Source organism: Alternaria ethzedia, assembly GCF_023757985.1.
Source record: "Alternaria ethzedia strain BMP 0044 chromosome Unknown scaffold_6, whole genome shotgun sequence".
Taxonomy (NCBI): domain Eukaryota; kingdom Fungi; phylum Ascomycota; class Dothideomycetes; order Pleosporales; family Pleosporaceae; genus Alternaria; species Alternaria ethzedia.
Window position 1 is genome coordinate 1,243,631 of NW_026056199.1, and position 27,685 is coordinate 1,271,315.

The 27,685-nt window shown below is 51.8% G+C and overlaps 10 protein-coding genes across 10 annotated transcripts; 6 read left to right on the forward strand and 4 right to left on the reverse strand.

The window, feature by feature from the left end:
• Window positions 1–474: 474 nt before the first annotated feature.
• J4E87_003705 (uncharacterized protein) lies at window positions 475–1,414 on the forward strand (the record flags this gene model as incomplete). Its single annotated transcript, XM_049375330.1, has 2 exons — window positions 475–1,149; window positions 1,205–1,414. 2 exons carry the CDS (start codon window positions 475–477, stop codon window positions 1,412–1,414), a joined length of 885 nt encoding a protein of 294 aa, XP_049235252.1.
• Window positions 1,415–2,260: 846 nt separating this feature from the next.
• Window positions 2,261–4,146, forward strand: J4E87_003706 (uncharacterized protein; the record flags this gene model as incomplete). Its single annotated transcript, XM_049375331.1, has 3 exons — window positions 2,261–2,583; window positions 3,143–3,264; window positions 3,314–4,146. 3 exons carry the CDS (start codon window positions 2,261–2,263, stop codon window positions 4,144–4,146), a joined length of 1,278 nt encoding a protein of 425 aa, XP_049235253.1.
• Window positions 4,147–6,184: 2,038 nt separating this feature from the next.
• J4E87_003707 (uncharacterized protein) lies at window positions 6,185–7,888 on the reverse strand (the record flags this gene model as incomplete). Its single annotated transcript, XM_049375332.1, has 3 exons — window positions 6,185–7,347; window positions 7,397–7,678; window positions 7,729–7,888. The coding sequence occupies 3 exons, from the start codon at window positions 7,886–7,888 to the stop codon at window positions 6,185–6,187; spliced, it is 1,605 nt and encodes a 534-aa protein (XP_049235254.1).
• Window positions 7,889–9,746: 1,858 nt separating this feature from the next.
• On the forward strand, window positions 9,747–10,791 carry J4E87_003708 (uncharacterized protein; the record flags this gene model as incomplete). Its single annotated transcript, XM_049375333.1, has 2 exons — window positions 9,747–10,352; window positions 10,726–10,791. 2 exons carry the CDS (start codon window positions 9,747–9,749, stop codon window positions 10,789–10,791), a joined length of 672 nt encoding a protein of 223 aa, XP_049235255.1.
• A 1,719-nt stretch (window positions 10,792–12,510) lies between these two features.
• Window positions 12,511–14,822, forward strand: J4E87_003709 (uncharacterized protein; the record flags this gene model as incomplete). Its single annotated transcript, XM_049375334.1, has 3 exons — window positions 12,511–13,268; window positions 13,316–13,512; window positions 13,561–14,822. 3 exons carry the CDS (start codon window positions 12,511–12,513, stop codon window positions 14,820–14,822), a joined length of 2,217 nt encoding a protein of 738 aa, XP_049235256.1.
• Window positions 14,823–15,400: 578 nt separating this feature from the next.
• Window positions 15,401–16,240, forward strand: J4E87_003710 (uncharacterized protein; the record flags this gene model as incomplete). The annotated part of the gene is made up of 1 exon (XM_049375335.1): window positions 15,401–16,240. The coding sequence occupies one exon, from the start codon at window positions 15,401–15,403 to the stop codon at window positions 16,238–16,240; it is 840 nt and encodes a 279-aa protein (XP_049235257.1).
• A 1,980-nt stretch (window positions 16,241–18,220) lies between these two features.
• On the reverse strand, window positions 18,221–18,559 carry J4E87_003711 (uncharacterized protein; the record flags this gene model as incomplete). Its single annotated transcript, XM_049375336.1, has 2 exons — window positions 18,221–18,475; window positions 18,554–18,559. The coding sequence occupies 2 exons, from the start codon at window positions 18,557–18,559 to the stop codon at window positions 18,221–18,223; spliced, it is 261 nt and encodes an 86-aa protein (XP_049235258.1).
• Window positions 18,560–20,806: 2,247 nt separating this feature from the next.
• On the forward strand, window positions 20,807–22,129 carry J4E87_003712 (uncharacterized protein; the record flags this gene model as incomplete). The annotated part of the gene is made up of 2 exons (XM_049375337.1): window positions 20,807–20,853; window positions 20,905–22,129. The coding sequence occupies 2 exons, from the start codon at window positions 20,807–20,809 to the stop codon at window positions 22,127–22,129; spliced, it is 1,272 nt and encodes a 423-aa protein (XP_049235259.1).
• Window positions 22,130–23,139: 1,010 nt separating this feature from the next.
• J4E87_003713 (uncharacterized protein) lies at window positions 23,140–23,750 on the reverse strand (the record flags this gene model as incomplete). Its single annotated transcript, XM_049375338.1, has 2 exons — window positions 23,140–23,487; window positions 23,568–23,750. 2 exons carry the CDS (start codon window positions 23,748–23,750, stop codon window positions 23,140–23,142), a joined length of 531 nt encoding a protein of 176 aa, XP_049235260.1.
• A 1,285-nt stretch (window positions 23,751–25,035) lies between these two features.
• J4E87_003714 (uncharacterized protein) lies at window positions 25,036–25,989 on the reverse strand (the record flags this gene model as incomplete). Its single annotated transcript, XM_049375339.1, has 2 exons — window positions 25,036–25,728; window positions 25,822–25,989. The coding sequence occupies 2 exons, from the start codon at window positions 25,987–25,989 to the stop codon at window positions 25,036–25,038; spliced, it is 861 nt and encodes a 286-aa protein (XP_049235261.1).
• Between the last annotated feature and the right edge of the window lie 1,696 nt (window positions 25,990–27,685).

Here is a 27,685-nt window from a genome sequence, read left to right on the forward strand (position 1 = left end):
TAGCGCGAGGCCGCCAACGGCTTACACGACCCCCCATCCACCAATGTCATGGACCGGAATCGTCAGATCTTAGAAGTGGGTACGGCTCGAATCGGTCAGAATGGATACAAGAGATGCAGAGGGTGAGGAACTGTAGATTGCCGGTGGGTAAGATCGCTGTTTAGTGTTTATCGAATTTCCTACAGTTTGCGCGGATGCGTCGGTACGGCTGTCATCACCATCGGTCTAATTTTGATCGCGACCCATCTCACGGTCAGCCGTTGAGAGCGGCGAACGTTGGTGTTTGGGTATATATTTCTTTGGAGTTTCTCGAGTTTGGTTTCGTCAGGCTCAACAGTTCAGCACGGTTTCGTCTTTCTTTCTTCTTCCAAATTCGCTAGCCTTGCGTCCATATACTGGTATCATTGCTGTCGTTGAAGTTGAATCTTTGAGCAACACAACACTATCGCCAAGGACCTTCGTTACTTCTCCAACATGCGTTACTCCGCCATCACCCTTGCTGCCCTTACGGCGACATCTTCTTCGGCCTTCTCCCTATGGCCTCGCCAAAGCTCTAGCTGTCCTTCCGTCTGGACTGCCGTCGCCACCGAGCTTCAAGCCGACTTTGCTGGCTGTGGCGCGGATGCTCACCAAGCCCTCCGTGCCCCCTTCCACGACTGCATCAACAATGGCTGTGACGGCAGTCTCGTTCTCACAGACGAGTGTGGAAGATCAGAGAACGCCGGTCTCTCCGCTATCTGCACAAAGCTCAAGGACTGGAGCGACAAGTACCAAGTCAGCGCAGCAGACATGATCCAATTCGCCGGCGCACAAGCAATCGCTGCGTGCCCGCTCGGCCCCAGAGTGCAAGCGCTGGTTGGCCGCAAGGACAGCTCAAACGCCGCGCCTGTCGGAAGTGTACCCAGCAGCCGTGGCACCCTCGAGAGCATCTTGGGAGCCTTCGCTGCGAAGGGCTTCTCATCCGATGATGTCGTTGCCCTCATGGGTGCGCATAGTGTGGCAGTCCAGTTCCACGACGACCCATCGCAAGCCGGAAAGGGTCTTGACTCGACACCTTTCAGATACGACAACACCTTCTACCAAGAGACCAAGGACCGCAAGGCACCATACAGTCTCCAAAGCGATCTTCTCATGTCAAACTCTTCAGAGGTGTGTGTTCACGGTCTCAACATTCTCACCTGATCGTCACTAACCATCTTTGCAGACAGCCACCACATGGTCTAATTTTGCCGAAGACGCGAACAGCTGGTCCACCGCTTTCACTAGTGCATGGGATCGGTTCGCTGTCATCGGAAGCGACGCCAGCAAGCTCCAGGATTGCTCAAGCTTGGTTCCCAATGGTTTTGTGACCACCAAGAGGCAGGCGTTCAACATGGCGTTCACCAAGAAGATGAGCGCAAAGTTCAGGTTGTAGAAGAGATGACAGCATATGTTGCTTAGTCTGGATACTAATAGCGATGGCATGGCGTTTAGAGGTTAGACCATGGTGGTTCTGGGGTGGCTTTATTTGCTTTCATGATACTCCGCAACACGTTGCACGTTAATGTTTACTTTCTTTAATGTATTGAATCAATCTCATCTTACTCATACATCATTTCTTCTCAATGGGTACGCACTATCTTTGAGAACTTTCCCGGACCAAGATCACATGGAAGGCAACCGCGTTTGTGGAGCACTAGCGCGGCGGATGAACACAAAGTTCGTTTCTAGCATCGCTACACACTTTCGCAACTGTCCGAGCGCTCTCGAAATGTTTATTTGAGCGCCTCCAAATTTAGTCACGCCAGTCGACGCCATAGTCGTTTAGATCACAAAGAAAGAAAGCTTGACTGAGCACATCAATGACGGGGACTTCAGCGCACGCAGACAGTGGGGACCGACGGCCTACACAAGGAGTGTGCATGTTCACGCGCCTACCAGCCGGTAATTAGCTGGAGCCTGTTATCTGACACCTCACTGATCAAATCCAGAATTGCGCAACCGGATTTATGAGCTCGCTCTCGTTGATCACACACGAACCGTCCCAGGCGAGCCCTCTCATTATTGGTATCGATGGAGAGTGACCCGAATATTTCGCAACGGCCCTAAACCTTGGCAAGAGGCTTATAGACGACGACAGTACATGGGCTTAGCGCAGACATGCCGGCTAACGCGACGAGAGTTTCGTCCAATGTACCTTAGAGCTCTGCCATTCCACCCCTGGCCAGAAGACGCTTATCAGCTGGACTCGCTGTTCAAGTTCGGGCCAATCACAGGAGCAATGAAGGTCGACTTCTTAACTTTTCGGGAGGATCCGCTTGCCTTCGGTCGCTTGGACATAACCCCCATGCTAAAGGTCCTGCTAGCGTCCGACGCATATCTCAGACTGTCATGGGACGGGAGGTTTGAGCTACACGAATGGGACACCTTGACAGTCATCGTTGTCATGTTCCAGTACTTCAGGAACAACGACTGCATTCCAGGCGATGGAGCTATCAACGCACTCTGGCTCAAATGCCGCTTCAACAACGACTACTCGCCACAACCGACAGTAGTGATTGAGTTAGATTCACAATTCATGCGAAACCTAAACGAGAAAGAGCGGTACATTTACATGAGAGACCTCGTCTTGAGAATAAAGTTGGACCGTCTATGCAGTGCATTTGTCGATTTTCACTGTGGAGAATGGGAGTCAATATGGCAATGTGCTGCTCGTGGATCACGGTACCCTGATAACAAAGACGGGCACTCCGGGAGATGTCGAGAGCTTTTCACCGGAGGGGAGCTGGCGTGAAGATTCACGGAGCTGGAAGTCTGGAGACTTGACTATTACGACAGAGGTATCCGCACGCTTAAGGCCCAGAAGATATTCTCGAGGTTGAGTGATCAATTCAACACATATGTTCGTAATATCAACAGTAGGTAAATCTTCTCTCACCTTTACTATCACCTTTACCTTCATGCTTGCTATGAGCACGTGCAACATGAGCTAGCAATAAGCTAGCAGGCGAGGGTAAGTCGATTTATATAAAGCTGCGATCTCTGCGACCTCTACCACGATACCTTCAAGCCTTCCGAAGCCCTGAGAAAACTTCCCAAGACAATAGGCATGGCGTAAGCATCCACTACTGATGCAGTATATTGTACACTAACTCCCCAACAGACCAAAGCACCCAAGCGACGCCAGTCAAGACAACGCGCCGTCAGCTACCACAACCAAGGCCGGTAAGCGGGCTCGTAAAGAGGTTGTCAACGACAAGTCTCCGCTTGTCAATCTTCCTGGAGGTAAGATGCGACTGCTACCTATTCCACTCAAGCCACTAATGAGATGCAGAACTGCGGAACCGCATCTATGCGCACGCTATAGCCGACACTCAAGAATACAAGAGAGGCGGAATCTTCGTCGAGCACCATGGGCCAATATCCAACGGCGAACCCATTCTCCTGAAGTACAAGTCTATCAAAGCAGCACAGCGCTACAAGACGGCAAAGCGATGGGCTACTGCTCACAAGCAACGTCACTACTTTGGTCTGACTCAGACCTGTCGCTTGTTGCGTCAAGAGTTTCGTACGCTCTATCTCGAAGAGCTCTCTCTTGGGGTGGCTTCACGTCTTGGCCAATTCCTCGTTGTCTTCGGATGCAACGAAGAAATCCAGGCTATGGGTCATCAAATCGTGAAGATCATGCAAGATCCACTGACGCAAGGTGGCGTAGACATGTTTCCTGTCTTGAAGGAGATGTCTGACCTCGGCCGGCCACGTATCTTCACTCGTACCAACAGAACCTCACGCGCCTTGCTTTGGGACATCGAAGATCTGATTCTTACGTTGGCAGCAAGCGTTTACACTCTTACGACTTCTATGATGAGTGTTAGTAGCAACATCACCGCCATCACCATCTTCAAGGACTCGGACCAACACCACTCCGAACAAGCCGATAAGCCAGAGCTGCGAATAGATCTGGACAACGAGGGTGCCTCCCATCTGAGCCAAGAGGAGAAAAAGATCGAGATGAAGACAGTGGTCGAGCATTCCCGTCTGTTCCGTCTCGAAGGCATTATCATAACTTTCCACTGGGGCGATCGAAGCTATAGGTGGTACGTTGCTGGTCTCGAATGGGACAACACCACACCGAAAATGCGATTGCTTTCAGAGGAGGCTCGCTAAATTGCACGCTGTGTCAGCGCATTGGAGGCGCAATAAGTCACATAGTCTGGCAGAATACGAGTATTACTGGAGGGGATTATCGTGCTAGGAGTCATCATTGCGGAAAAGTTAAGCTCTCGGAATTGTCGGGCATCTCCAACGGAAGCTGTGGGGCTCAAGAGATGCTCTAGGGGGTTGGGTTCTTTTGGGGGTCGTATTCTCTTGGGGATTTGTTTGTTTGCTTCTTGACTTTGCTATCTGCGAATAAAAGTCTTTCATCGAGTCCTGATTCCGACCTAAGAACAAGTGATGTCCGCGTAGACCACAAAACAATGAACACAAGGAACGGCTCCGCCGTAGACTAACTAGGTATGTTGATTGCAACAGTCTATCCTAAGAGGTCTACCACAGCTCTTGACGCTCTTGAGTTTCCTAGCTGACATCATGGACGTCAAGGATACAAGTTTCGGCAAAAAGCTCTTCGGCTACCAGCCTCAGAGGGAACCTGCGAGTTCCATCCACTCCACGTCGGAGCCATAACGCTCCTACCCTTTGACAACAAGCTCTGCCTACACAACAACACCATGCCCGCACGTACCCGCACATATCTTCCAGACCTCTTCACCCCAACACTCACAGATTGTCTCAGAGCGAACCCACTCACGAAATCCATGTGTCGCCGTCAACGATCGCGCCCTTGCCTACAAGGCTTCCTCTATTCTCTCAAGCATCTACAAATACTACTGTTGGAGATGACGACTGAATCCGCCCATTAAATAATGGAAGGGATGAGAAAGAGGGCATACTACCTTCGCGCTATTTACATACATGCTTCTGTGGTACATACCACTGAACACCTGTATCCAAATATCAATCACCATCAGCGGAACATGAGCTCATGACAGCACTTCTTGCCAAATGTCTTCAAGTTATCTGCTAAGAGAACACCATCGCAAAACTACGTTCGCCATCCAAACAGACGAAACCCGTCCCTTCCAAGCCGTGCAGCCTGCACTCTTTGGCGATTGCAGCTTGATCAAGGGAGACGTTCTACATGGATTTCAGTTTCGGGGCTGGCACAACAACTATGAGACATCTACGAACGACGAACTTCGCTTGAGCAAAGCCGAGGTCGCGTGTTTCGGCTTGGCTTAACAAGCAATACAAATGTACAACCTTCGCAATATCCCTCAAGCCAACTCCTCCCGCACGTATGTGACGCCACAAGTTCAGAACCGGCAGTTCAGCGACCGCCGGCGACACACCTACTGGCACACTACACTCTGCCTGATGTGTGGATCCATATATGGAGGGTTACATCTCTTGGCTTGGAACAGCGAGTTCAAAATCGGCTTCATGCGCTGGGCCTGGAGATTCTCGTCGCTCTTCATAGCGGCAGCCGGTTTTTTCTTCCCCTTGTTGAAACTGGGTCAGCGCTTACATTCGCTCACCATTTTCGTGGCTGCCTCGATAATAGTACACGTATACATCGGACCCCGCGGACTTCTTGTGTATGCAGCTGTCTCCCAGCTGTGGGACCTCCCAACTTCAGCTCACAAGAAGATTGATGCTATGGCATTTATACCACATATTGGATGAGCAGCAACCGGATCGCTCCTGGAAGAAAGCACGAGGGATGGGCAGAACTGGTGTCGCATTCTACAAATAATCCGGGGTTGGAAGACACGTTACCTTGTAAGCCGCCTGGTTATCAGTATTCAATATCATGTATACTGCAAGCTGAAAACTGCCGCACGAACTGTAGCTGCCCCTAGTGGCAGGGATATCTCGCACGCGACTATTCTCGAGTGGGCGCGTTCCCAAAATGTTGAATCATGTTGAAATTGGCCACGGCGATGTGCAGATGAGAATCAACACAGCACAAGGGCATCAATGAACTCCATCGGTATGCATTTGAGAGGTAGCAAAGTCTGCAGAGCAGGGTGAATTTCATGAAGAAGTAGAAGTATCATTCCAAAAACATCGCTACAAGAATCGAAGTTACCCATCTAGGGTAAGTATATATACAAGATGAACATCGCAAAAGATGCGAAGTTGTCTACTGAAGGGCCTCAATCATGCGGCGGATCTTGGCAGCAGACTCGCTACCAGCCTCCTGCTCAAGGAAAGCAATGAAGGTCTCGAGGGTGTAGGTCTTCTCACCAGCACCGGCTGAGGGTGCGGGTGCGGATGAAGCAGCAGGCTTGGTGGGCTCAACGGCCTCGGGTGCGACGGAGGTAGGCTCAGCCTCGATCGGGGCAGGGGTGGGCTTAGCAGCTGAGGGCTTGGGAGCCTCAGGGGTAGGCTTTGGGGCAGCGCCGGTGGGCTTAGGGGCAACGGCAGTGGGCTTAGGGGCAACGGCAGTGGGCTTAGGGGCAGGAGCGGAGGGCATAGGACCCTTGGAAGGACCGGGCTTGTTGGCCTCTGGCTTGACGCACTGGGAGTAGTATGGGTTCCACTCCTTGCACTCAAGACCCTCAGCGCACTTGTTGTCACCCTTGAAGCCCTGGCCACCACACTGGTAGTACTCCTTGATGGGGCCAGATGGCTCAGCGGTAGAAGTGGGGCGGACAGCGGTGAGCATGGTGGTAGGAGCAACGATAGCGCTGGAGACGGTGCCAGGAAGCATCGAAGAGGTGCTGTTGGCTACGGGGTAGGGGGCGACAACGCTGGAGACCTCGGGAGCAGCGGCAGAAGAAGCGGCAGCAGAGGTGGCGGCGGCAGAGGTAGCGGCAGCGGAGCTCTCAACGGCAGAAGTGACCTCAACTGGGGCAACCGAAGAAGGCTCAGCCTCAGCAGCGGCGCTGGTGGAAGCGGGAGCAGCAGTGGAAGAGGCGACAGCGGAGGCCGGGGTGGAGGCAGCAGGAGTCTCAGCACCGCCGGTAGCGGTAGCAGCAGGGGCACCAGCGAGCTCGCCGAATGTGAGAAGCTCGGGGGTAGCCTCAGTACCACCAGCGATGAGAGCAGGGCCAGGGGCGGGGTATGAGTCGAGATCGGCGTGGATGGAGAAACCAAGACCAGGACCAGTCTTGGAGTAGGCCTCTGGGAAAGTGACACCCTTGGGCTCGAGGGTTCCGCTACCGGTGACGGTAAGCTGGTAGCAGGTCATGTAGTGCTGAGCACCACCAGCGGGGCCTGCAGCGTGAAGGGCGATAGCCTCAGCACGGAGAAGGTAGTCACCGGGAGCGATGTTCTTGGGGATGGTGAAGTCAAGCTTGCCGCCTATTGAGTCGTTAGCCGTAGTATCCAGAGGACATGATACCGTACGTACAGTTGTAGTTGAGGTCCTTGGTGCCCCAGAAGTCGTTGTCGCCCTGAGTGGCATCTGGGTTCTTCGCCCAGGTGTTCTGGTAAACCTTGAAGAACTCGCTGGAACCATCCGCAGTGGCAGCATCCTCAACCTTGGACATGTATGCGAGGACGGGACCCCAGTGAGCACCACCAAGACCCTCCTCCTTGCAGTCACGGGTGTTGTGCTGGTGCATCTCGATAGTGACTGTGTCACCAGCCTCGAAGTCGCACTTTCCCTCAGCGGGGGCAGGGCTAACGTTGCCTAGATTGATGTCAGCACAGATCCAAAGTGGGAACTCGAGGGGTACTGACATTGCAGCGCAGTGCTTGTGTAGTCCTCAACGGGGCTGTTGGAAGGTGGCAGCCTGGCACAGGTGCTCTCAAGATCCTTTCCGTTCTTCCAGAGTTGTTGGAAAGTGGCGTGGGCGTTGGCCAGCGCCAGGATGGCGGGGAGGACAGCTACGGACTTCATAGTGTATATATTGATGCGAGTAATGATGTTTGGAATGAGTGACAAGTCAAAGGTTGACAAAAGAGTGACTGAAAAGGCGAAAGAACGAATGAATGACGAAGTCCTGTAGTGAAAGAATGTCCAGCGCAGCTGCGTTACTGTTACAAGTCTGGCGAGCTCGAAGACTTATATCCTCCAGCGCAGGAGATGAGTCCAGCCGTGAAGCCGAGGAATATGTGGCACGCTGCATAGCTAGCCGTTTCGTTTACCACCGGTCCAATCTCGAACCTGACGCCGGGGCGCTATGTGTCTGCAGCCACACTCGGATAGATGAACGAAGGATGGATACCTAGGCCAAGAACAGAACTCTTGGGAACCAGAACCAGGTCCATGGGTCAAACGACGACTGACAGGTTTGACATGTGGAGCGCTGATTGGTGGAGATGCACTGTGCCTGGAGTTCGAGCCGAGTAGAGCTTAGTGCTGTTTTGACATTGGACGAGACGAGAATCCTTCACATTGCAGGGGCTCCGAGGCATCCTCTGTAAAGTGTTGGCGTTACTGTCCCGCGCTGCAAACTGCACATTGGTGTGGCTGTTAACGCATTGCAACTGCTTATTGCGATGGCTGGAGCAGAGCTTGCAGAAGATGGATCGCAACAACTTCTTGATCGCACTTGCTTTGGCACCTGCCTTGCCTCGGAGATGATGGTGCGATAGGGTATGGCTGCAGAATCTAATGATGGCATCCTCTGCAATCTCCAGAATCTGCAGCTTAAGATACAATGCGGGTCTGCCAACCCAGGGTCGAGGTATCAACACCGGCTCGAGTGTGGATGTGAACATGTTCGTCGGAGAATGACAAGACGGCTAAATAGCCACAGGATAATACCCTGAGTCGACTTTTACGCCGTATGCGGATGGAGTCATGGAGGAATGCGCGCTCATGCTCATGCGCTTTGCGCGCGGCACGTTGAAACGTTGGGGTGGGGCGAGACGAAACACCAACTGCATGATCGCTGCTGGGGTTGCGCTCGACGCCGTGAAGGATCGCGGTAAAGTGACTGAGTCTGAAGGATGAAGTATCCAACGTTGAGGAGATGAAGGCGCGTATGTAAAGGCGGTGTTGGATCATGGTTGCCAGTAGAGAGAGGCCGCCAGGCTATTACGCACCGAAGGCTCGTGATGATGTCATCGCCAGCGCGCCGCATCGGCCAAAACTCACAATGCAACTCGTTCTTCGCCGTCTCATGTCACGAAAAATTTGTCGCATAATACGCGCAGTCAACGATCAGGCCTACAACAAGAATCGGTCTCGGTTTCGACAGATGATCAGCATGGTCATTTGTTCCCAGTAGCAATGCTCCGCGAGACCTTCAATCAGCGACTATGGTTATCAACTTATTCGCAAGACGTTGCTTGTTCGCTCACTCAGAGCTTGCGCGTGTCTAGCTCATGTTCTCAAACTCATCACTAACCCCATATCTAGGATGAGATACGGGCTTGTGCACACAGCCGCCAAAGGCGTTATCCAAGGATGACAAGGTCTACTACAGCGACCCTGATGAGGCATGCTCCTTGTATGCTAAATAAATCTCTAGTCAAATCGGATTCTTGTTCTGCAATGCAGCAGCATCACTGCAGCCTGCAGCAGTTGGAGCCCTTTATTGCGGATGCTCTGGCAGCGCTCTTACACCGGTGACAGAGGAATCACCGCGGTTTCCCAATCTGGAAGACAAACGCAGTAGCGTTGTCATGATCACCAACTCGACCTTGGGACCCAGCGCCCACAAGGTTTTCTGGAAATTTCAGCGGCGCGATTTCTTTCTCATCCCTTCCATTATTCAATGGGCGCGACACACACACACACACACCCTCCAATGACCCAAACACTCGGCATAGTCCTCGACCCGGACGCGATGGCGCGCGAGCTCTCCAAAACTGAGCGTGAGACTGACGCAGAATTCGAAAAGCTTCTCGAAGAAGAAAGACAGGCCATTGCCGACCATCAGCTCGCTTTGACTTTGGCCGGCTTGAGTACCGAAGACCCAGAATTCGTACTCAGCTCGACCTACGCTACGAACCTGTCCAACGATCGCTCCCTCGGTACCAATGAGCAGTGGGCTCGTGCAAAGGAGCTCTATGCCGAAATACACGCATACGAGATGGGTTCGCAAACTTCAACGGAGCCCGATGAGACAAGCGATACCGAAGAAGAAGGGACTGACTACGACTCGGAACCTACCCCGGAAGAGCCCCTCACTCTGTGCGGAATGTGTCTCGATAATATACCGACCATAGACACCCTGACACTCGAATGCAAACCTGTGGCTCATAGCTATTGTCGAGATTGTCTTCATGACTTCTTCGTCAGGGCCCTCGAAGACGTCTCGGTCTTTCCTCCTAAATGCTGCAACATTCCAATTCCGCTGGAAGTATGTCGTACCATGCTTCCGCAAGGATACGTCAAGAAGTTCGACCTCAAGGTGGAGGAGCTTGCGACACCCAATCCGACATATTGCGCAAATATCGACTGCACCGCTTTCATTCGGGTCAAAGATATTAGCGCCGATATAGGCACCTGTATCGACTGCAACGAGATGACATGCGTGCAGTGCAAACATCGTGCACATGACGGACTGTGTCCGAGCGACCCACATATACAACTCCTCATGGATGCAGCGAGGCGGGCCAAGTGGCAGCAATGCGCCAAATGTAGAAACATGGTCGAACTTTCTCAGGGTTGTTTCCATATGTACTGCCGCTGCGGTCATGAGTTTTGCTACCTTTGCGGCGTGCCCTGGAAAACATGCAGATGCCCACAGTGGGATGAGGAGTTCCTGACTCGCCCTGATCCAGTCGGCCAGCCAGCCCCCGCTCCAGAACCAGAGCCCGCTGAGCATTTGCACGTTTGGCAACGTGTGACTGGGGGGAACTGTGAGGATTGCAGCGCCGACTGGCTACGATTCGTCATGCACTGCGGCGGGTGCGGTGTTACTAGTTGCTGGCGGTGCATCGGCAATCTCCATTATAGGCGTTCGATGCCTCAGAACAGGCTGAAGGATACTGTTTCCAAACATATGGAGAGAAAGATCCGGGGACCTGGCCAGGAGATGATGTGGACGCAGGGCGTGTATCGCAAGCGGGTGTCAAGACCTGAAATCTGCACTCAAGATCGACGAACAATACTAAACAGACCGCGAAACTATCTGCGCATGTCGGATTAGCTTTCAACCCTTATCAGCAATTTTTGTACCCTTCTGAGTTCGGTAGGATGTACCCGAGGACTGCTGACGATGTGGCGGTAGAAGCCTTGAGCCTGGCCCATGAGGTTTCTTTTGCCAAACAACATGTCACTCAATGACTCGTGCCATGTGCTGCATTATCGATGAACGGCCTATAGCGCGTCACTTATAAGTTCTTCTTTGCCGTATTCCCATCTTGAGAGCAATGTGGTGGTCGCGATGTGGGTACTGACAGACAGCATGGTATGGTCGTGATCCGACGGGTAGGAAAGACACGAATTCGACATCTAGCTGCATAGCTCCCTTGTGTCGCCACAACACCGCCAGTAACGACTGTCAGCCCTCAGTTGGAATTACTCTGGAGTAGAAGTGGTCTTGAGCGATCGGCGCCAGGCCCCTTTTTAGCCGGATGCCATGCCCAAGTGTGCGGGAGGTGTCAGCGCTAACCAGTGCTTATCCCGACGCCTCAACACCACTTTGCCACTCACCTCAGCTTCCACAGCGCAGCCTTCTCTTCATCATCTCCACACATTCAGGAGAACATGCAGTCGCCTGCTTCGTCTAAGCCACTATTGCGAACGGTTCTACGCGATCTTGGGAGCGTAGCATGTCTCTGGGCTACCTAGGCACACGGCACTCACGGCAGCAAAATACGAACCATCACAACAACAAAAGATTAGGCTATGAGTCCCGCATTTCGAGGTATCGAAATATGATAGCTGATTCAGAATATGGCTACACAGATACCACATGTGGTCCCACATTCCTCGAAGCTGACTCGCAAACAAGTATGGCAATGCCACCATCACACTGGATACGTTAATGATGTACAATCGTGTCGCTTGGCATACTCCGGCACGTACCTGCATATCGTCGGGAAAACCTTAAACGCGAAAACGGCGACGGCATGTATGCCGCGGATGCTGCGTCTGCAGATCTTATCGCAACGTCGATGATGCCGAACATTGAGTGGCTTAGTTCATCTCCTTCTCCCGCCTCGGTGCCCGAACGACGCCAAGGGGAACACGGGTTGGGCTCAACAGTAACGCTGAGCTCTCATGATCTACTCGCTATACCGCTTGCCTGATCCACAAATGGAAGCCTTACAGCGCGTTGCTTCTTGCGCCTCGCCTCGCCTCGGGTGTCTCGACCACTTTCAGATTCACGGCCCATACTTTTTCCCGCCACATAGCTCGCTTCATCGTATTCTCAAGCCCCACGGCCAAACATAGAACGTTGGGTATTTGGCATACTGTCATAGAATCCCATATAACATGGCCTTCAGCATACCTTCGGATGCAGTGTCTCGCTTCTCAACACAGTCGTTCCTTCTTTGCGCAGTCAAGCCTGTTGTGGTCGCTCGTGAACAGTCATACAGCCATCTTTTGTTGCTACAATCATGGTAGCCTACGCTCCTTACTTCGCCGCTACGGCTTCATTGTCGTCTGTCCTCCACGCAGTCACCCCTTCTGAGTTCAGCACCGCGCCCATCTGCCAGGTCGTCACAGCTACAGTCACTGAATACGCCACAGCACGACCCACGACCAACTCTCATGGGCATGGCGGGCCATACTACAATCCCTACAACGACGTACCTCTCCCTTTCGAGTGGCCGGGTAAACCATCACATGGAGAAGCGTACGCCCCTCCTCAGCCTTCGACACCCTACGAATACGGCGGGCCCGCCAAACATGACTACGAAGAACCGTGTTGGGTTACCAAGGGCACCGACCATCTGAAGAGCTCACTTCCAAATGTCGAACAGTGTGGTAACTCACAATGGGGTTTGATCGACACTCCCCATCTCCCGGCAAATGGTCTCCCGGGCAGTAATCCCGATGGCGCATATACATCTGAACCAACGAGGCTACCATCAACACATTCTCTCCACCCTACAGTATCTGGTTATCCATACGGTTATGCAAACGCCACAGGGTCTACCACTTTCGGACCGACTGCTGCTGGGACGCTCGAGCCTATCGCTTCTGCGGCCTCCAAACCAAAGGCTGATCTTCTTTGTCCTTCCATGCCCGACACTGGCGTGACAAGAACATACGATCTTCACGTGGCTTATCAAACGATCGCTCCAGATGGTGTCACCAGGAATGGACTCACAGTCAATGGTCAATTCCCCGGTCCTCTGATTGAAGCCAACTGGTATGGACTGTCCCATAACATTGTAATGCTTTTACTGACCGCATCAGGGGTGATTGGATCCTTTGGAGAGTTACGAATGATTTGACCGATGAAGGTACTACCCTTCATGCTCATGGCCTTTTGCAGACAGAAAGTACCTGGTATGACGGTGTCCCTGCTGTCAGTCAATGCCCGATCACTCCAAACGGCGGTTACTATGAGATGCTTTTCCGGGCCGACCGCTACGGGACGTCTTGGTATCACAGTAAGTTCTTCAATACTACACTGAGATACGCAAAAGCTAATTTTCTAGGCCATTACAGTGCCCAATACTCCGGTGGCGCTCACGGCCCCATGGTCATACATGGGCCAAAACACGAGGATTATGACATCGACATTGGCCCCATCATTCTCGAAGATTGGTTCCACGCTGACTACTATACCCTTGTTGAAGGCACTATGAACGGCCAATTCCCGCCCTCAAATAACAATCTCATCAACGGAAGAATGAATTACCCATGTGCCAATACAACCTTGCCTTGCACGCCTAATGCAGGTATCTCTAAGTTCAAATTCCAGTCTGGAAAGAAGCATCTACTACGCCTCATCAACACAGGCGCTGAAGGCAACCAGAAGTTCAGCATCGATGGGCACAAACTGAAAGTCATCGCCGTAGACTACATCCCGGTCGAGCCGTACACGACCAACGTCGTCACGCTTGCCGTCGGTCAGCGCACTGATGTCATAGTCGAAGCTATCGGCAAGCCTAGCGATACCTTCTGGATGCGCTCTCAACTTGCTCAAGGCTTTCGCTGTACACTCACCGACGGCATCTCGCCTAATGCTCTTGCGGCAGTATACTACGAGAATGCCAGTACCGACGCTATCCCCAAGTCTACCTCTGATGTCACGAAGGAACAACTTGAGCAATGCAAGAACGACCCCATCACCCAGGGTATCCCGCTGTGTAAGGTCCCATTGGAAGAGCCAGACCATGTCGAACGTGTGGACTTTGATTTCCGCTCCAATGGCACCAACTTCATCTGGTATCTCAACAACAGCACCTACCACGGCAACTACAACAAACCAACTCTTCTGAAAGCAAAGCGTAATGAGTCGGACTTCAATCCTGAATGGAACGTGTACCAATTCCCCGGTGCGAAGCATGTGCGCATCCACATGGTCAACCACGGTCTCATTGGCGGTCATCCCATGCATTTGCACGGCCATGACTACCACATCCTGGCTGAAGGCTTCGGCGAGTGGGACGGCGTTGTGACAAATCCGGAGAACACGCTGCGACGCGATGTCCACCAGATGCAGAATGCACGAAACACCACCGGCACTGTTGAGCCTTCGTACTTGGTACTGCAATTCGCACAAGATAATCCAGGCGCATGGCCACTGCATTGCCATCTCGCTTGGCACGTTAGTGGAGGGCTTTTCATGCAGATCTTGGAGAGACCAGAGGATATCCAGAAGCAGACATTTGGGGATGAGCAGTTTCAACTTTGCAATGATTGGGATGCTTATACTTCTGAAGTGGTCCTCAATCAAATCGATTCGGGGTTGTAAGTAAACGTTCATGTATACAGGGCCCTAGAGTGCGAGCATAGTACATACCCATGACTTTCCCCAATGGTTGTATCACGTGATTTCACACCTCGCAGATTGATGAATGCCGCGTGATAGGGTCTTCGTTGCCTAGCTGATAGGGTGGTTCGCATTTCCTTCGCATTCTGTGCAGGTCAAGTATTTCGACAGGACGCCCCTGTGGACCTGTGCAGTCACTGGAGAAGACGCGTTCAAAAGCGGCCCAGCCTTGGTTGTTCCCAGAAAATCGATCTGCTGAACTCCGCAATATCGCCGAAGATACAATCTTGCATCCCACCGAGCTTCTCGAGAATATCCCATTTTTCCTCTCTTGCCGATCGTTAAGTTCCGAGGATAAATCTGCAGTAGCAACGGGCTGTAGGTGGGAGGAGAGATGAGCTCGGGATATGCGCGCGGGAAGATTTGGTCATGACGTCATGGCGCCATGAACCCACGGCAGCCCATTAATAAAAGTAAATTAAAGACACCGACCATTAGCAGAACTTCCGTGCTCACGACATCTACCCTTCATCCCAGTCTGCTATTACTGGCCAATCATAATGAGCGCGGCTCCGCAGCATCTCAAAGTGCTCCTGACAGGTGGTGCCAGGGGTATCGGGCGCGGGTTGTTCAGACAGCTGCTGACATCTGGACATGACGTCGTCATTCTGGATTCGAACAAAGAAGAGCTAGAGCATGTCCGTACGCGAGCTGAAGAATGGTCAAATGATCGAAAGCAAAGCTGGTCTGCGCTTGAGTGTGACCTCAGCAAGCGAACGGAGTTGAAGACTGCTGTGGAAGAAGTCAAGCGGAAATTTGATGGCAAGCTCGACGTCTTGATCAACAATGCTTTCCCGACAGACCTATCAATATCGGAGGATCGCAGCATGGAAGCTGAGGGAGAAGACATGGAAAAAGAGTGGGATTTAAAGGTTGCGATCGGTCTCACTGCACCGTTCATCCTCAGTCGGCTATGCGTTCCGCTTCTCGCTGCAGGAAGTTCTACTCCGAATTCGCCTGGTACCATCATCAACATGTCATCAACGCGCGCATACCAATCAGAAAATGACCACGAAGCGTACTCATCCGTCAAAGCTGGACTGTTGGGGTTGACACAGTCCATGTCAGTATCGCTAGGCCATCGTCACAAGATCAGGGTGAATGCGATCATTCCCGGATGGATTCACGTCGCCAACGAAAGTAAAGCTGGAGATGAAGGTCAAACCAAGTGGGAAGAGGGTCTTTCAAAGGCCGACGTCGACTGGCATCCTGCTGGCAGAGTAGGTAAAGTGGAGGATATTGCGAAGGCGGTGGAGTACCTCATAGGCAACGAGTTTGTCACTGGTCAGGAGGTCGTTGTAGACGGCGGTGTTGGGAGAAAGATGGTTTACCCTGAGTAGGCGCATGAGACCGATTCATGACCAAGTTTCTCCTTAGCTGAGCAAGTCACGCCGTGCATATGGTTTGCACATTACTATTAAAGTCCAGACCGCACAGCCATGCATATACCGACGCATCCCCTAGTGGTAGATTTTACGCTGAATACATAGACGAAATACGCATACCAGCTACTCAGCCACGCATCAAGAACAGTCTTTCCAACTTTTCATCTCGGGCAACAACGATGTCTCTCACTGCTCTCTCCACAGAGCTTGATACTATCATAGCCAATCATCTCTCCGACGGCAAATCTCGAAAGGCTCTCTGCGCTCTATCGCGCGTGTCTCGATACTACCATCACGTAGCAGAACCTATCCTGTACCGTGACATCAACCTTTACGACAAAGCTGAAATTCGTGCGAAGCGCCTGATCATCACTCTGCTCGACCGGCCGGAGCTCGCACGCCACATCTCGCGCATCACATTGCTTGCGCAAGATACCAAAGAGTACACCGAACCTTGCTACACTTGCACATCAAGCGTATCAGAACATACCGAGCTCAGCCATACTACGCATATGCTGCAACAATACATTTCGAGTGTTACGAAGACGATCGACAGCCTTGGTCTAAAGAGCGATAGACTGGCCAAAGTGTGGTTGGCGGACGTCTTCAAGCGAACGGACGATGTCGATCCTGAAGATCCCAGCCTGGATGGAGTTTTAGCTCTAATATTCGCCCTCGCTCCAAATGTACAGGAGGCGCATCTGGGAACCATCGCACCAGGATCTCTCGATATCACACTACAGGTTATTTCCCTACACGATTGGGACCATTATAGACAATCACCTATATGTCCGAAGCTTGCGGAGCTTGATGTCTATGGTTTCGAGGCGAGAGGGGACACCTTCAGTTTCGGGCTACCCGGCGCAGTCCAAAAACTGAGCATGTGGGCCTGCGACGTGCTCAATTTTAGGATGATATCCACTCCGCAGATGGCCCTTCGAAAATTGGAGCTGCTCAATGTTCACATCACGCCCAGTGCCTTTGAGTCGCTATTTTCTCACCCCTGTGCCTCAAGACTGGAATATCTCAGCCTCGACCACATATGCGATGTAATACAGCCAGGGCAAGCAATCCCAGTCATGTCAAATCTCTTACGGAAACACCTACCATGTCTAAAAACTCTTCGCTGCGTTCGTCCCGACGACGATTCAATGCCAACGAACTGCATCCTCGATTCGCTCTATGCTCTTCAAGAGCTGCATACCCTGCACATCGACTTCACCTTACTTTCCCGATACCTACGCCAAATGACACAAGACAGCCGTGTATCCTTCTTGCCCCCTAGCATCAGACACTTAGAAGTAACCGATGCCATGACAGTGCCACTCGAAGACCTTCGTTTGCGATCAGAGGACACAGGGCCACTGGACTCCCCATCCAGGTCTAGCTTATGGCGGCTCATAGTAAGTCCGGCGACAGTGCTTACTCTTGAAAGCTTCAATCTGGCCGTAACGCCAACTTCTGGATGGGTAAGCGAAGGTGAACCTGCATCACTCCGTGACTTACGATCGGAAATGATCGAACGCCTACACGATGCGGTGGTTGCAGCATCTCAACGTGGTATCAAATTCTGTGTATACGGCGACAGCAGGGGCTGGGAGATGAAGCGGCAGTTATTGATGAGTGTTGATACCCCATTCGCAGCACCGGTGTCAACCAATGAAGCTTCTGAGAGTTCAAATCAAGCTCACGTCTCTTGAGTGGCCTCAGTGGCATAAAATAGGTTAGCTCGCCTGGTGCCGGGTTGGAGTCCTTCATTCGAAGGCGTTGGGTCTTGGGACTTAGCACTACAGTACCCTCGCAAAGAATAAAGTCCGTTCATCACTTGTTCAGGATACGCAAGAAGCGACACATCGTCGATCACTACTGAGCTTAACCATACATTACATGCCCGTTAACCAGGCCCAGCAGTCGCTTATGATAGTTCTAGAAGCTCTACTCCAGTAACTTTGAGTCTCGTCGTTTGATCTTGTCCGGTTCCATGTCGTCTTCGGCCTCTTCCTCAACACAAACCCCATCCACATCCTCGCCCCACAGACGTAGCACAGCATCCTTCCTCCAGTCGCACTTTCTCCGAGTGACTGCTTGCCTTGTTATCTTATGTACTTTGTCGCATGCCGCCATAGCCTTTTTAAGTCCTTCCTTGCCTTTTCCATTGAGCCAATTCTCGAATTCAAGAATGTCGGGTGTCTGCTTTTTGAACCTTCTGCGGCAGAGTTCTTGAGCGATATGCTTGATTAAAGGGTTTGTGGGAGGGAAGCGACGTACCGACATCTCGAGCTCGCTAATACTGAGAAGTCGAGATGATACGAGCGCGCAAAGGGTGCCGAGGAGAGATACAGAGTGAGTGTAGTGGATGCCGAGAACTAAACACGCTTGGTATGTTAGTACATCGTTACGAAGATTACCGGACACAAGGTCAACGCGATCAAGGCCAAGAAGCTTGGATGTAGTGAATACGTCAAGCAAGCGTTTGATACTTCTTTCATCGGCATGACTATGCATACGAAATCGTGTGATTTGGGGCGTGATCTGAACGGCATCATTGGCCTTTTGGCATGAAGCTATCAACGCACGAAGAGCTACGTCTTTCCGGATGACGATACCCCGGGCAATGACATCCACGGTTGGTCCCTCGAGCAGTACCTTGCGGTCTTTGGTATCCAAATCAAGGACGTTTATCGAGTGTTCAGCGATGCGCTTTAAAGGTCCACTTTCAGGGATGTCAATCGCTTCCGTAATAATACGATCGCGCTTTTGCTCTTGGCCAATGATTGACTTAGCTCGGACATTTGGTGCGTCGCGCCGTATCACAGGCGACCAAGTTGGCGCAGTCGGAAGAGTGATCAGTACAGGGTTCGGCATGATGGCGATCGATAAGCTACGATAATCTCGCTCTACTCAAATGCGTTTGTTGTACATTCTTCCAGCTAGAACATAGGGTGGGCGTATTAGCGAGTGAAGTCGAGCAAGCGAAAAGGCCATTGTGATATGCTAATGTATCGCACAACGCACAACCCATGACATGGCATCACAGCCATTCGAAGAGCCCTGTAAAGATCCCACAGAACAATGGATGGGCATTGTCGAGGGATGAGGTAGCGGCGAGGCTATCAAGTATATATCTGTGGGATACTGGTGGGCTACAGCTATAATCCTCAAGGCCGCAGACACCGTATCCTCGTGGATTACGATGTGTTGGGCGGCCGCCAGCCAAGCGAGCTTCAGACTATGCTCCCTTCAATCGCATGTGGAGCTTCGTGACCGTTGGGACCCCTCTGTCTACCTCGACAAGAGCCGAACTTCTACAGTGGTGTTGGTATGCGTGAGAGTGTGATTGTAGTCGCAGCGTGCATGTTGGTGTTCTTAAGGTTCTTGTCGGTACCAGAGAACAGCCAGCTTGTGGCTCTGGAGATGATGCGAGGCTGTCTGACGAGACGATCGGGCTACGGCGCGGAGCGAAGATGGCGGTTCTATCGGTTGCTGAGACGCGGCAACTTTGAGAAGGTTTCCTATATCCTATTTAGGCGCATAATTTGAGGCTGATGAGGGCTCAGTCAATGTGGTCGTCAGTCTCCGTGGGCGACTGTTGGCGAGCGGCCAAACGCCATTCTGATGTCTGACGCGTCGGATGCGCTGAAGGGAAGCGAAGTACTTGGAAGCATAAGCTGAGATAGATGGCTTGGGCCTTCTGCACGTAATCGTGTCGGCTAGGGCCTGTTGCGACTATGACGGCGGTGCTGATGGTGGAGAGCAAACAGTCCACGGGTGTTGCTCAGGAATCGCGTCATCCGGAGTAAGTTCGGCTGGCGCTACTGTGCCGAGCAGGCACGCGTCCGACACGCGCGACAGCTCTTTCACTTCAACACTCTGTCGCCAACTCCAGTCGTCATTGAACAGTCAGTCGTTCATCGTGTGCAAATACTCATTTTCCTCATACGCGTTCCACAAGAGTCTTCTGCCGTCTGATTGAACATGACGTTTGACTACAAGCCGCATATTGCCACAAATATATTTACTTTCAATCAAGCGACGAGTCCTTTAGATCATTGACAAGTTGCAATCCAGAAAGAGTTATAGCGGTTCAGGCACACGGTTTAGCAGTCGCGATGGCCTTCTCCAAATGCGTAAGAAAGCTGCGATGAGATGCTACATCAGCATAACTAGAAAGAGCCAGGAGTATGAAAACGGGCACGAGTAGTCCGATGAGGGCGATATTCATGATCTTCTAGGGTCCCGATTAGGACTACCCCACATTGCTCTTTCCTCATTCAATCCGGCTTCCTCGCGTTGTGCGACAGTTTTGCGCTCGGGTCCCTGCCTACCTAGGTAGTCACGTGCACTGGGACCCGTCCGTTTGCATGTAAATAAACCGCGCCTCGAGCTCGCTGCCTAAGAACACTGAGCTCTATACCAAATCTACTCCCACTACGTAAAGACGGCTCTTCTGTTTTCTCCAACTGACAAACGCGGAATCACGTCGAACCGCTCAGTCTGCGCCGCATCATCATCGTGTTTACGATGGCGACCACGGACATTGCAAGCAGTCACCTAGCTGCAGAACTTTCGTACGTTTCAATCACCATCAAAATAACGCCATGTGCTAACCCCAGGTCTAGTGAGCCATCTCCAGCTATCCAAGGCCAATCCAAGTCCAAGTCTGCACGTTCTCGTCGCAACCGGGCTGCTAAGAAGGCGGCACTCCTCAAGAACGAGAACAACATCGCTTCCTCTACTGAGCAGTCTGGTTCTCCCGAGTCTGCTGATACTACCAAGAACGCCATACCGGACCAAGGTGAAGACTTGATCAATGAGACCATCAGCATCCCCGACACTGACGCCTCTGCGACCGCCTCTTTGCCCAAAGAGCCACTTACTACCAAGACCAACCTTAAACCCGCTACTAATCTCGGATCCGACCCCAAGCCGACCCCGCCGTCGTCTTTTCCTGTCTCCGAGGCTGCCGATGTCCCTCCCCAGCCAAAGACTGCAGTAAAGCAGTCAGCCCTATCGCCGTCTTCCACCGTCATAGATCAGCCTATCGACAACCTGCTCGAGATGATACGAGCGCAGCGTCAGGCTCTTCTCCAAGGCCCTCGCGTCACCATTCGCATTGGAGATACATCCGTTGAGGGTATCTCCAAGCGCGCAGCAATGGCTGCTTCTACTGTTCTCCACAAATATTTCACCGCTAATCCTCAGTTGCATGAGTATGTTTTCTCACGTGGCCATATACACCCTGGCGCAGTCCGCCTTCTACTCATCGGCTGGATGCACGAGACGTGCAATGAGTTCGAGGCCTACGCTGTCCCGGCTCAGAAGACCTTCGGTGAAGACGTTGCGCTTCTTCGCGCTGCCCGCCTGTTAGGTATGGAGCGCTACTGCAGCCATATCCACGCCGGCTACGTCGAGTACCTCAAGACCCAGCTCCCGAGCTACGAAGAGATCATCGCCGTCGAACAGAACGCCATGTCTGACAAAGACCCACTCTGGACCGCAATGGTCAACCACCTTTGCCACGACCGCTACAAACGCCTTATACCCGACCCTGAAGACTTTGCGGCGTTCTTGGAGAAGCACACTCGGTTAAGGAAAGCTATGGAGTCCGCTGATATATTCTTTGCTGGAATGGCAAAGAGGCAGGTTGAAGGCCGGGAGCGAGAGCGGGAGAAAGAGCGCCGTCAGCGTTGGGAGTATAACCAGGCTGAGAAGCACGCGCGCATTGCTAAAGAGCGACTTGCTGCTGAGTCGCTGAAGAAGAAAATGGATGAGAAGGGCTCAGGTCTGATGACCGTCACTGCGGAGGAGGCTGAGCTGCTTCGAGGGCGCACCCGCACCCGCTAGAAGACCGCTGAACGCAGCCTCTGCCTTCACCTCGGATTTACAGACAGTATCTTTTCACTGGCTGTATAATGGCGCGTAAAACAGACTAACAGCAAGTCCTTAGGCCATCGGACACCTGAAGGGGTGAAAACAAGCATGTGCAGGCGCTCAGGTGTTTTAGCACGTTCCTTCTTCCTGCTCTTCCTCAGGGTATCAATTACCGGGCAGATAGAGGTCAAAATAAAGTGACTTTGGAATACATGGTAGATGCAGATGTGTATTAATCCAACCCAATCTCTAAACCCCCATGTCTCTACTGATTACATCAAATATCTTATTTGAAACTTCATGCGGCTGCCTCTACCATCGTCCCAGCCATCATCCTCTCTTGTCGTCTCAGAACTCATCCGCCCAATCACCCAGTTCCTCATTCCAATCATCACTGCCTTCTTCGCTCTTCTCGTATCCCTCCCACCAACTCGCTACAGTCACTGGCGGCTCACACTCTTTGCACCTAGCCTTGATATATATCGCATTGTCCTTGCCGACTAACCCAGTATGGTGTCCATGTGGTACGACATCGAGCTTGTTGTTGCAGTCATCCTCTGCGCAGATGATCGTGCGAACGTCCATCGGAGAAGATGAGCGTGAATGAGGTGATACGGCGCCGATCTCACCCGCAGTTCTGATGCCATGTTGGGGGTGGCGACGAACGACCTCGGGGCTATTTGGTGGGTAAGACATCGCGTTGTTGACCTTCGAAGCGTTTGTATTTCTTGAAGAATCTGGCTGGTTGCGTTATGATAAGCGAAGACAAGATCTTAGGAAGGGAGGTATTTATGACGTTGCTGATTGCTTGGTTATGACGATTGTGATTGTGTGGAGGAGGGGAGCAAGCCCGAAGGGCGCTTTGTGGTGAGTGAAGTAAGCTATGGTACAGTAAAGTGTTATACATCCCTCATGACCCTATTGCAATGTCATTCACAAAGTGTGAATGTCACTGCTATTCATAGTACGTCATCAGCCCAGCCTCATTCATCTCTCCACCATTCATCTTCCAACAGGTCCTTCGCACTCGGTCTATCCCTCCAGTCCATCTTCATTATCCTACGGACAAATTCGTTATCCTTCCTTGACAGCTCCAACTCTGAGATGACCTTGAACATTCCCTGCTGCGCTGGCATATTGTTCCTCTTCAAAGACGCTAGGGTGTTAGTAATCTCTTCATCAGCTATCTCGACGGTCTTGTTTGGAAACGGCCCGAACCAGTATAATTGTCGCAGAAGAACATGCAAGGGGAGATTTTCCTTATCCTCCTCGGCTTTTGGGCCCTGAGGGACGCATAGGTTGAAGTGAGAGCCGTAGTGCATGTGCACAAACTATACATGGTAGTCATCAGCCCAGTGAACGCTAGATGAACCCGGGGTGATGGTAACGGGCACGAGTCCGATTGTCTTACCAGCAGTCCAAATGCCCAGATATCTGCAGCTGTATTCCACGGTAGTTGCAGAATGGTTTCTGGGCTTACCCATGTTGGTGCGCCACACGGAGTCCCAGAAGTAGGACCTGCACTGGTGACATGAGAGCAATTCCCCATGTCGCCAAGTTTGACCTCGCTGAATCGGTTCTCGCCTTCCTGCATGTTGACGTAGACGTTATCCGGTTTGAGATCTTCGAGTATAATCAGCTCCAAGATTTCGCTACCAGCGGCAGAAAATGAATACCCGCATGTACATAGCCGTCATCATGAAGGCTTTTTAGAGCCTCTAGGACGCTGCGCGAAACGTGCTTCAATTCTTTTCGATTCAAGGCCTTTTCCGCGGACGCTTCCGAAATGGTGGTGTCAAGATACTCCAAAGCAATTGTGACGGGAAGATCTGGGCCCTGGATCTCTTCGACCATTGCTCTGATATAGGGGCTGCGATGCTGAAGTTTCTCGAGAACGTTTCGCTCGTTCGTAACCCCATGGTGACCCTGCTGGGCCTTGATCACCGCCAGCTTTTGCGCTTGGTTTCTGGCGGCCGTTAGAGGTTTACAAGTTTCTTTGTCACCATAACACAGACTTAGCGAGCCAGACAGCTTCTTTGAGTTCTTGAGTGATTGTATACGTCCCGATGCTACCCTTAAGAACTTGGCCGACCCGGAAAAGAGACGACATGGTGTATTCAACGCGAGAACCCTTGGTTAGCGGAGCTAGTCTATAAATACGTACAGCTTTAGCGTCTCATCTCGGGTGGTGTGTTCACGGATGAAGAAGACATGGCACAAAAGATTCTGTGCGGCGCAGTCCTTGGACTCTCGCCGTCATGTCGATCGCCAAGGCACTAACGACAAGTTGGGTGACTTGCAGGAACATCCGTAACGAAAGCATCATTAGGATCATTCGTGTGTATATTTACTCGGGTATTTTAAGTTTTTGATCTCGTTGAAGAGGGTCAGGAGATAAAAAATGACCCAGGTATTTAGCATCATTGACGCAGACCGCCATGTATTGATCAGCCTGGAGCCCTTGCATTTCCGCCGTGCTATCGAGCCAGGAATGAACCAATACCTCTGTAATCATATCAACTCTTCATCCGCTGTGAGAACAGTTTCCTTCGTTCTAAAATGAGATCCAGACTGTCATCTGTTGTTCACGCAACGACTACACTGCTCAAGGAGGCAGCGAGTGCATTGCATGACGGACAAGAGATCGGTACGTTCACATCGCGCACATGCGGTACCCTCATGTTGTTTCCACACGTGCTGGCAGACGGTCGGTGCCATGTCTAGAGCATCGGTAGGAGTCGGCCTCAGAAGATGACCCTCGTCGAACTGCGGACACATGCATGTCTTCCATGTGGCGCCGCACATGTAGCAGAACTGATGACTGCAGCGGCAACTATATATGTTAGTAAATCGAAATGGGAGTATCTCGCGCGCTGCACTTACACGATATGGAAACAGCCAGTGTCTAGCTCGACCAGATTCTTGCACTTGGTGCACTGTTGCCACATGACCTTTCCAGCTGTGGCCATCAACATCTTGGTGTCATCATCCTCGGCACACAATCCTTTATGCGCTTCGTCCTCGCATACCGTACACGTCTTGGTGTCGCACAGATCGCATGTCGCAACGCCACCACTGATGTTTCCTTTCGGAATAACGTGATCGCAATCCGCACCAGAACATGGGGTTTCTTGAGCCTTCTCCTGCTCTGCCTTCTTTTCATCGACCTCGGTCAATAGCTCTCTAGGCAGTAGAACACTGCAGCCCTTTACCCCGTTTTCGTTCGTGTCAAGTGGGATGGTGGCTTTGCAGCATCGAGGCGGGAAGAGTGAGGTATCTTTGTGGACAGCGAAGCGGAACAGGTCTACGATACAGTCCTTGCAGTAAACATGGGAGCATTCGAGCTCGATGGTGTCCTTCTCGGGCTTTGCATCACCGCAGGCACCACAATCGGCAGTAGCCTCTGGTTCCAGCTCGGGTTCTGACTCCGGCACCTCAATGAGTTCTGGTGTGGGACTTGCTTCCTCTGCTACGACGCCTTCGTCATCGGAATTATTCGCGGAGGTGTCGCTGCTTGATCTCGATGGCGTACGTCTTGCTTCGTCGCCGTTGTCGCTTTCGTTATGAGTATCCTGCTGATGTGTTAGTATCTTAATGCATTCAGCGTAGTGGGATATTATCGCAGATTCGCGGAGTGTCCCGCTCATTGTAGGCTAACAGCATACCTGCCCATAGATGATCGATAGTTGATCTTGAAGCGTGTGACGAATAGCGCGATAGCTTGCAGTACCATTGTCGTCGAGTTGAACGCCTTCGAGCGCTTCTGTAATCTCGTCTAGTCTGATCTGGATGACCAGTCTGCCGGTAGCGCGATCGAGCCCAGTGATGTCCATGGTTGATGGCGATAGGTAGAGACGTGAATGTAACGCCAACTTTACCTGTAGCCGATGCAATGGTCTTGATGTATTGATGGAGCTAAACAGAGCGCTAGCAAGCGGGGTGGTGCTTTTCTGTAGCCCTCTTTCACGGAATCAGAGCCTTGAGGGTGAAACCCCAGTGGGGTCGTAAACACTGAGCGAAGATATCCAGTATTTCTACATCAGTACAGTGTATAGTACAACACATAATACACATCGTACAGGTGGTGATGCAAGTGCGCCTTACAAACCAAAGCTATCTCAGTCGTCTTGCCACCACTCATCCTCCAAAAGTTTTTTGGCCGTAGGTCGATTTCTCCAATCAAGCTGCATGATCTTCGAGATGAAATCCCTGTCCTTCTTCGCCACTTGTCCTTCCGTGACAGACGCGAACGGTGTTAGTTCGTCATACGGGATCGTTTCCATCAAATACTGTATGACTTGGGCGATCCCTCCGTCTCCCATTTCTATAAACGGTGGAAGAAAGGGTCCAAAATAGCGGAACTGTCGCTCGAGGACACCTAACAAGTACCCTTGTTCACCGCGCTTTACATCTTGCGGCTGGAACAAATTCCTATCTCCACCGTAGATTAGACTGATGACCTGATGAGCGGACGGTCAGTTTATGCTTTCTGACAATTTTCAGCCGAATCTCAATACATACCACGGTACCAAACGACCATATATCCGTTGCGGTGTTCCAAGGCATCTCTAGGATAACCTCTGGACTAGACCATACAGGCGCACCCACAAGCTTTCCAGATCGAGCCCGCTCTGAGTCCACCGTGCAACAGTCGCCCAGATCACCGAGCTGAACATCAGCGAAGCGGTTGGGTCCCTCCTGAGAATTGAAGAAGATATTGTTGGTTTTGATGTCTTGTCGTCCTGTCAGGCCGGTCCACTTACTTCAACAAATGCATTGCGCATACGTACCCGAGTGCACATAGCCTTTCTCGTGCAGAGTATTCAGAGCTAGCAGCAGCATCCGAGTAACATATTTCAGTTCCTCTCGGCTCAACTTCCTTTCAATCGACGCAGTTAGGACATCACTGTCGAGATACCGCAAAGCAATAAGCGGAGGCATGGCAGGTGGCCCATCCATTTCATCGACCAATGGTCTGATATGAGGGCAATGCTGGAACATTTTGAGCGCATCACGTTCTGCTCGCACCGTTGGAGGTCCGCCTTTGATCACCACTTTTTTATGTCCTTGGTCCCTTGCATAGCTGTCAGTGGCCAAGGCATAGAAGGCGATATCCTGGCCTCACTTCGCAAACCAAAGTGTCGGTGAGACTTGCTTGGTGATCGTGTAGCGGCCTATGCGGCCCTTGAGAACCTCGCCCGCGCGGAGGAGAAACGACATCAAAGCCGTGGTTCCGTCGTCGCGCTGTTCAGCTGCAACAACGCACCAGAAGGCGATATAAATTGTACACAATGATTTGACACGACGAGCATGAGTGAAAACGCCAGTCGAGGCAGCGTGGATGGATGCGAGAAAGCCCTGGAGCAGTTGGATGCGGCGCAGCCTCGCCAAGGCGCTACACACCCAGGTAGGTAAGGCCTCGTGAGGTTGGTCGGCATGTCGGCGTAAAGCCTTGAGAGCTCCTACACCAGCACCATGACTACCAGAAACTATAGACTTGCGTCGACCGCGCTACGCGCGCAACTGTTC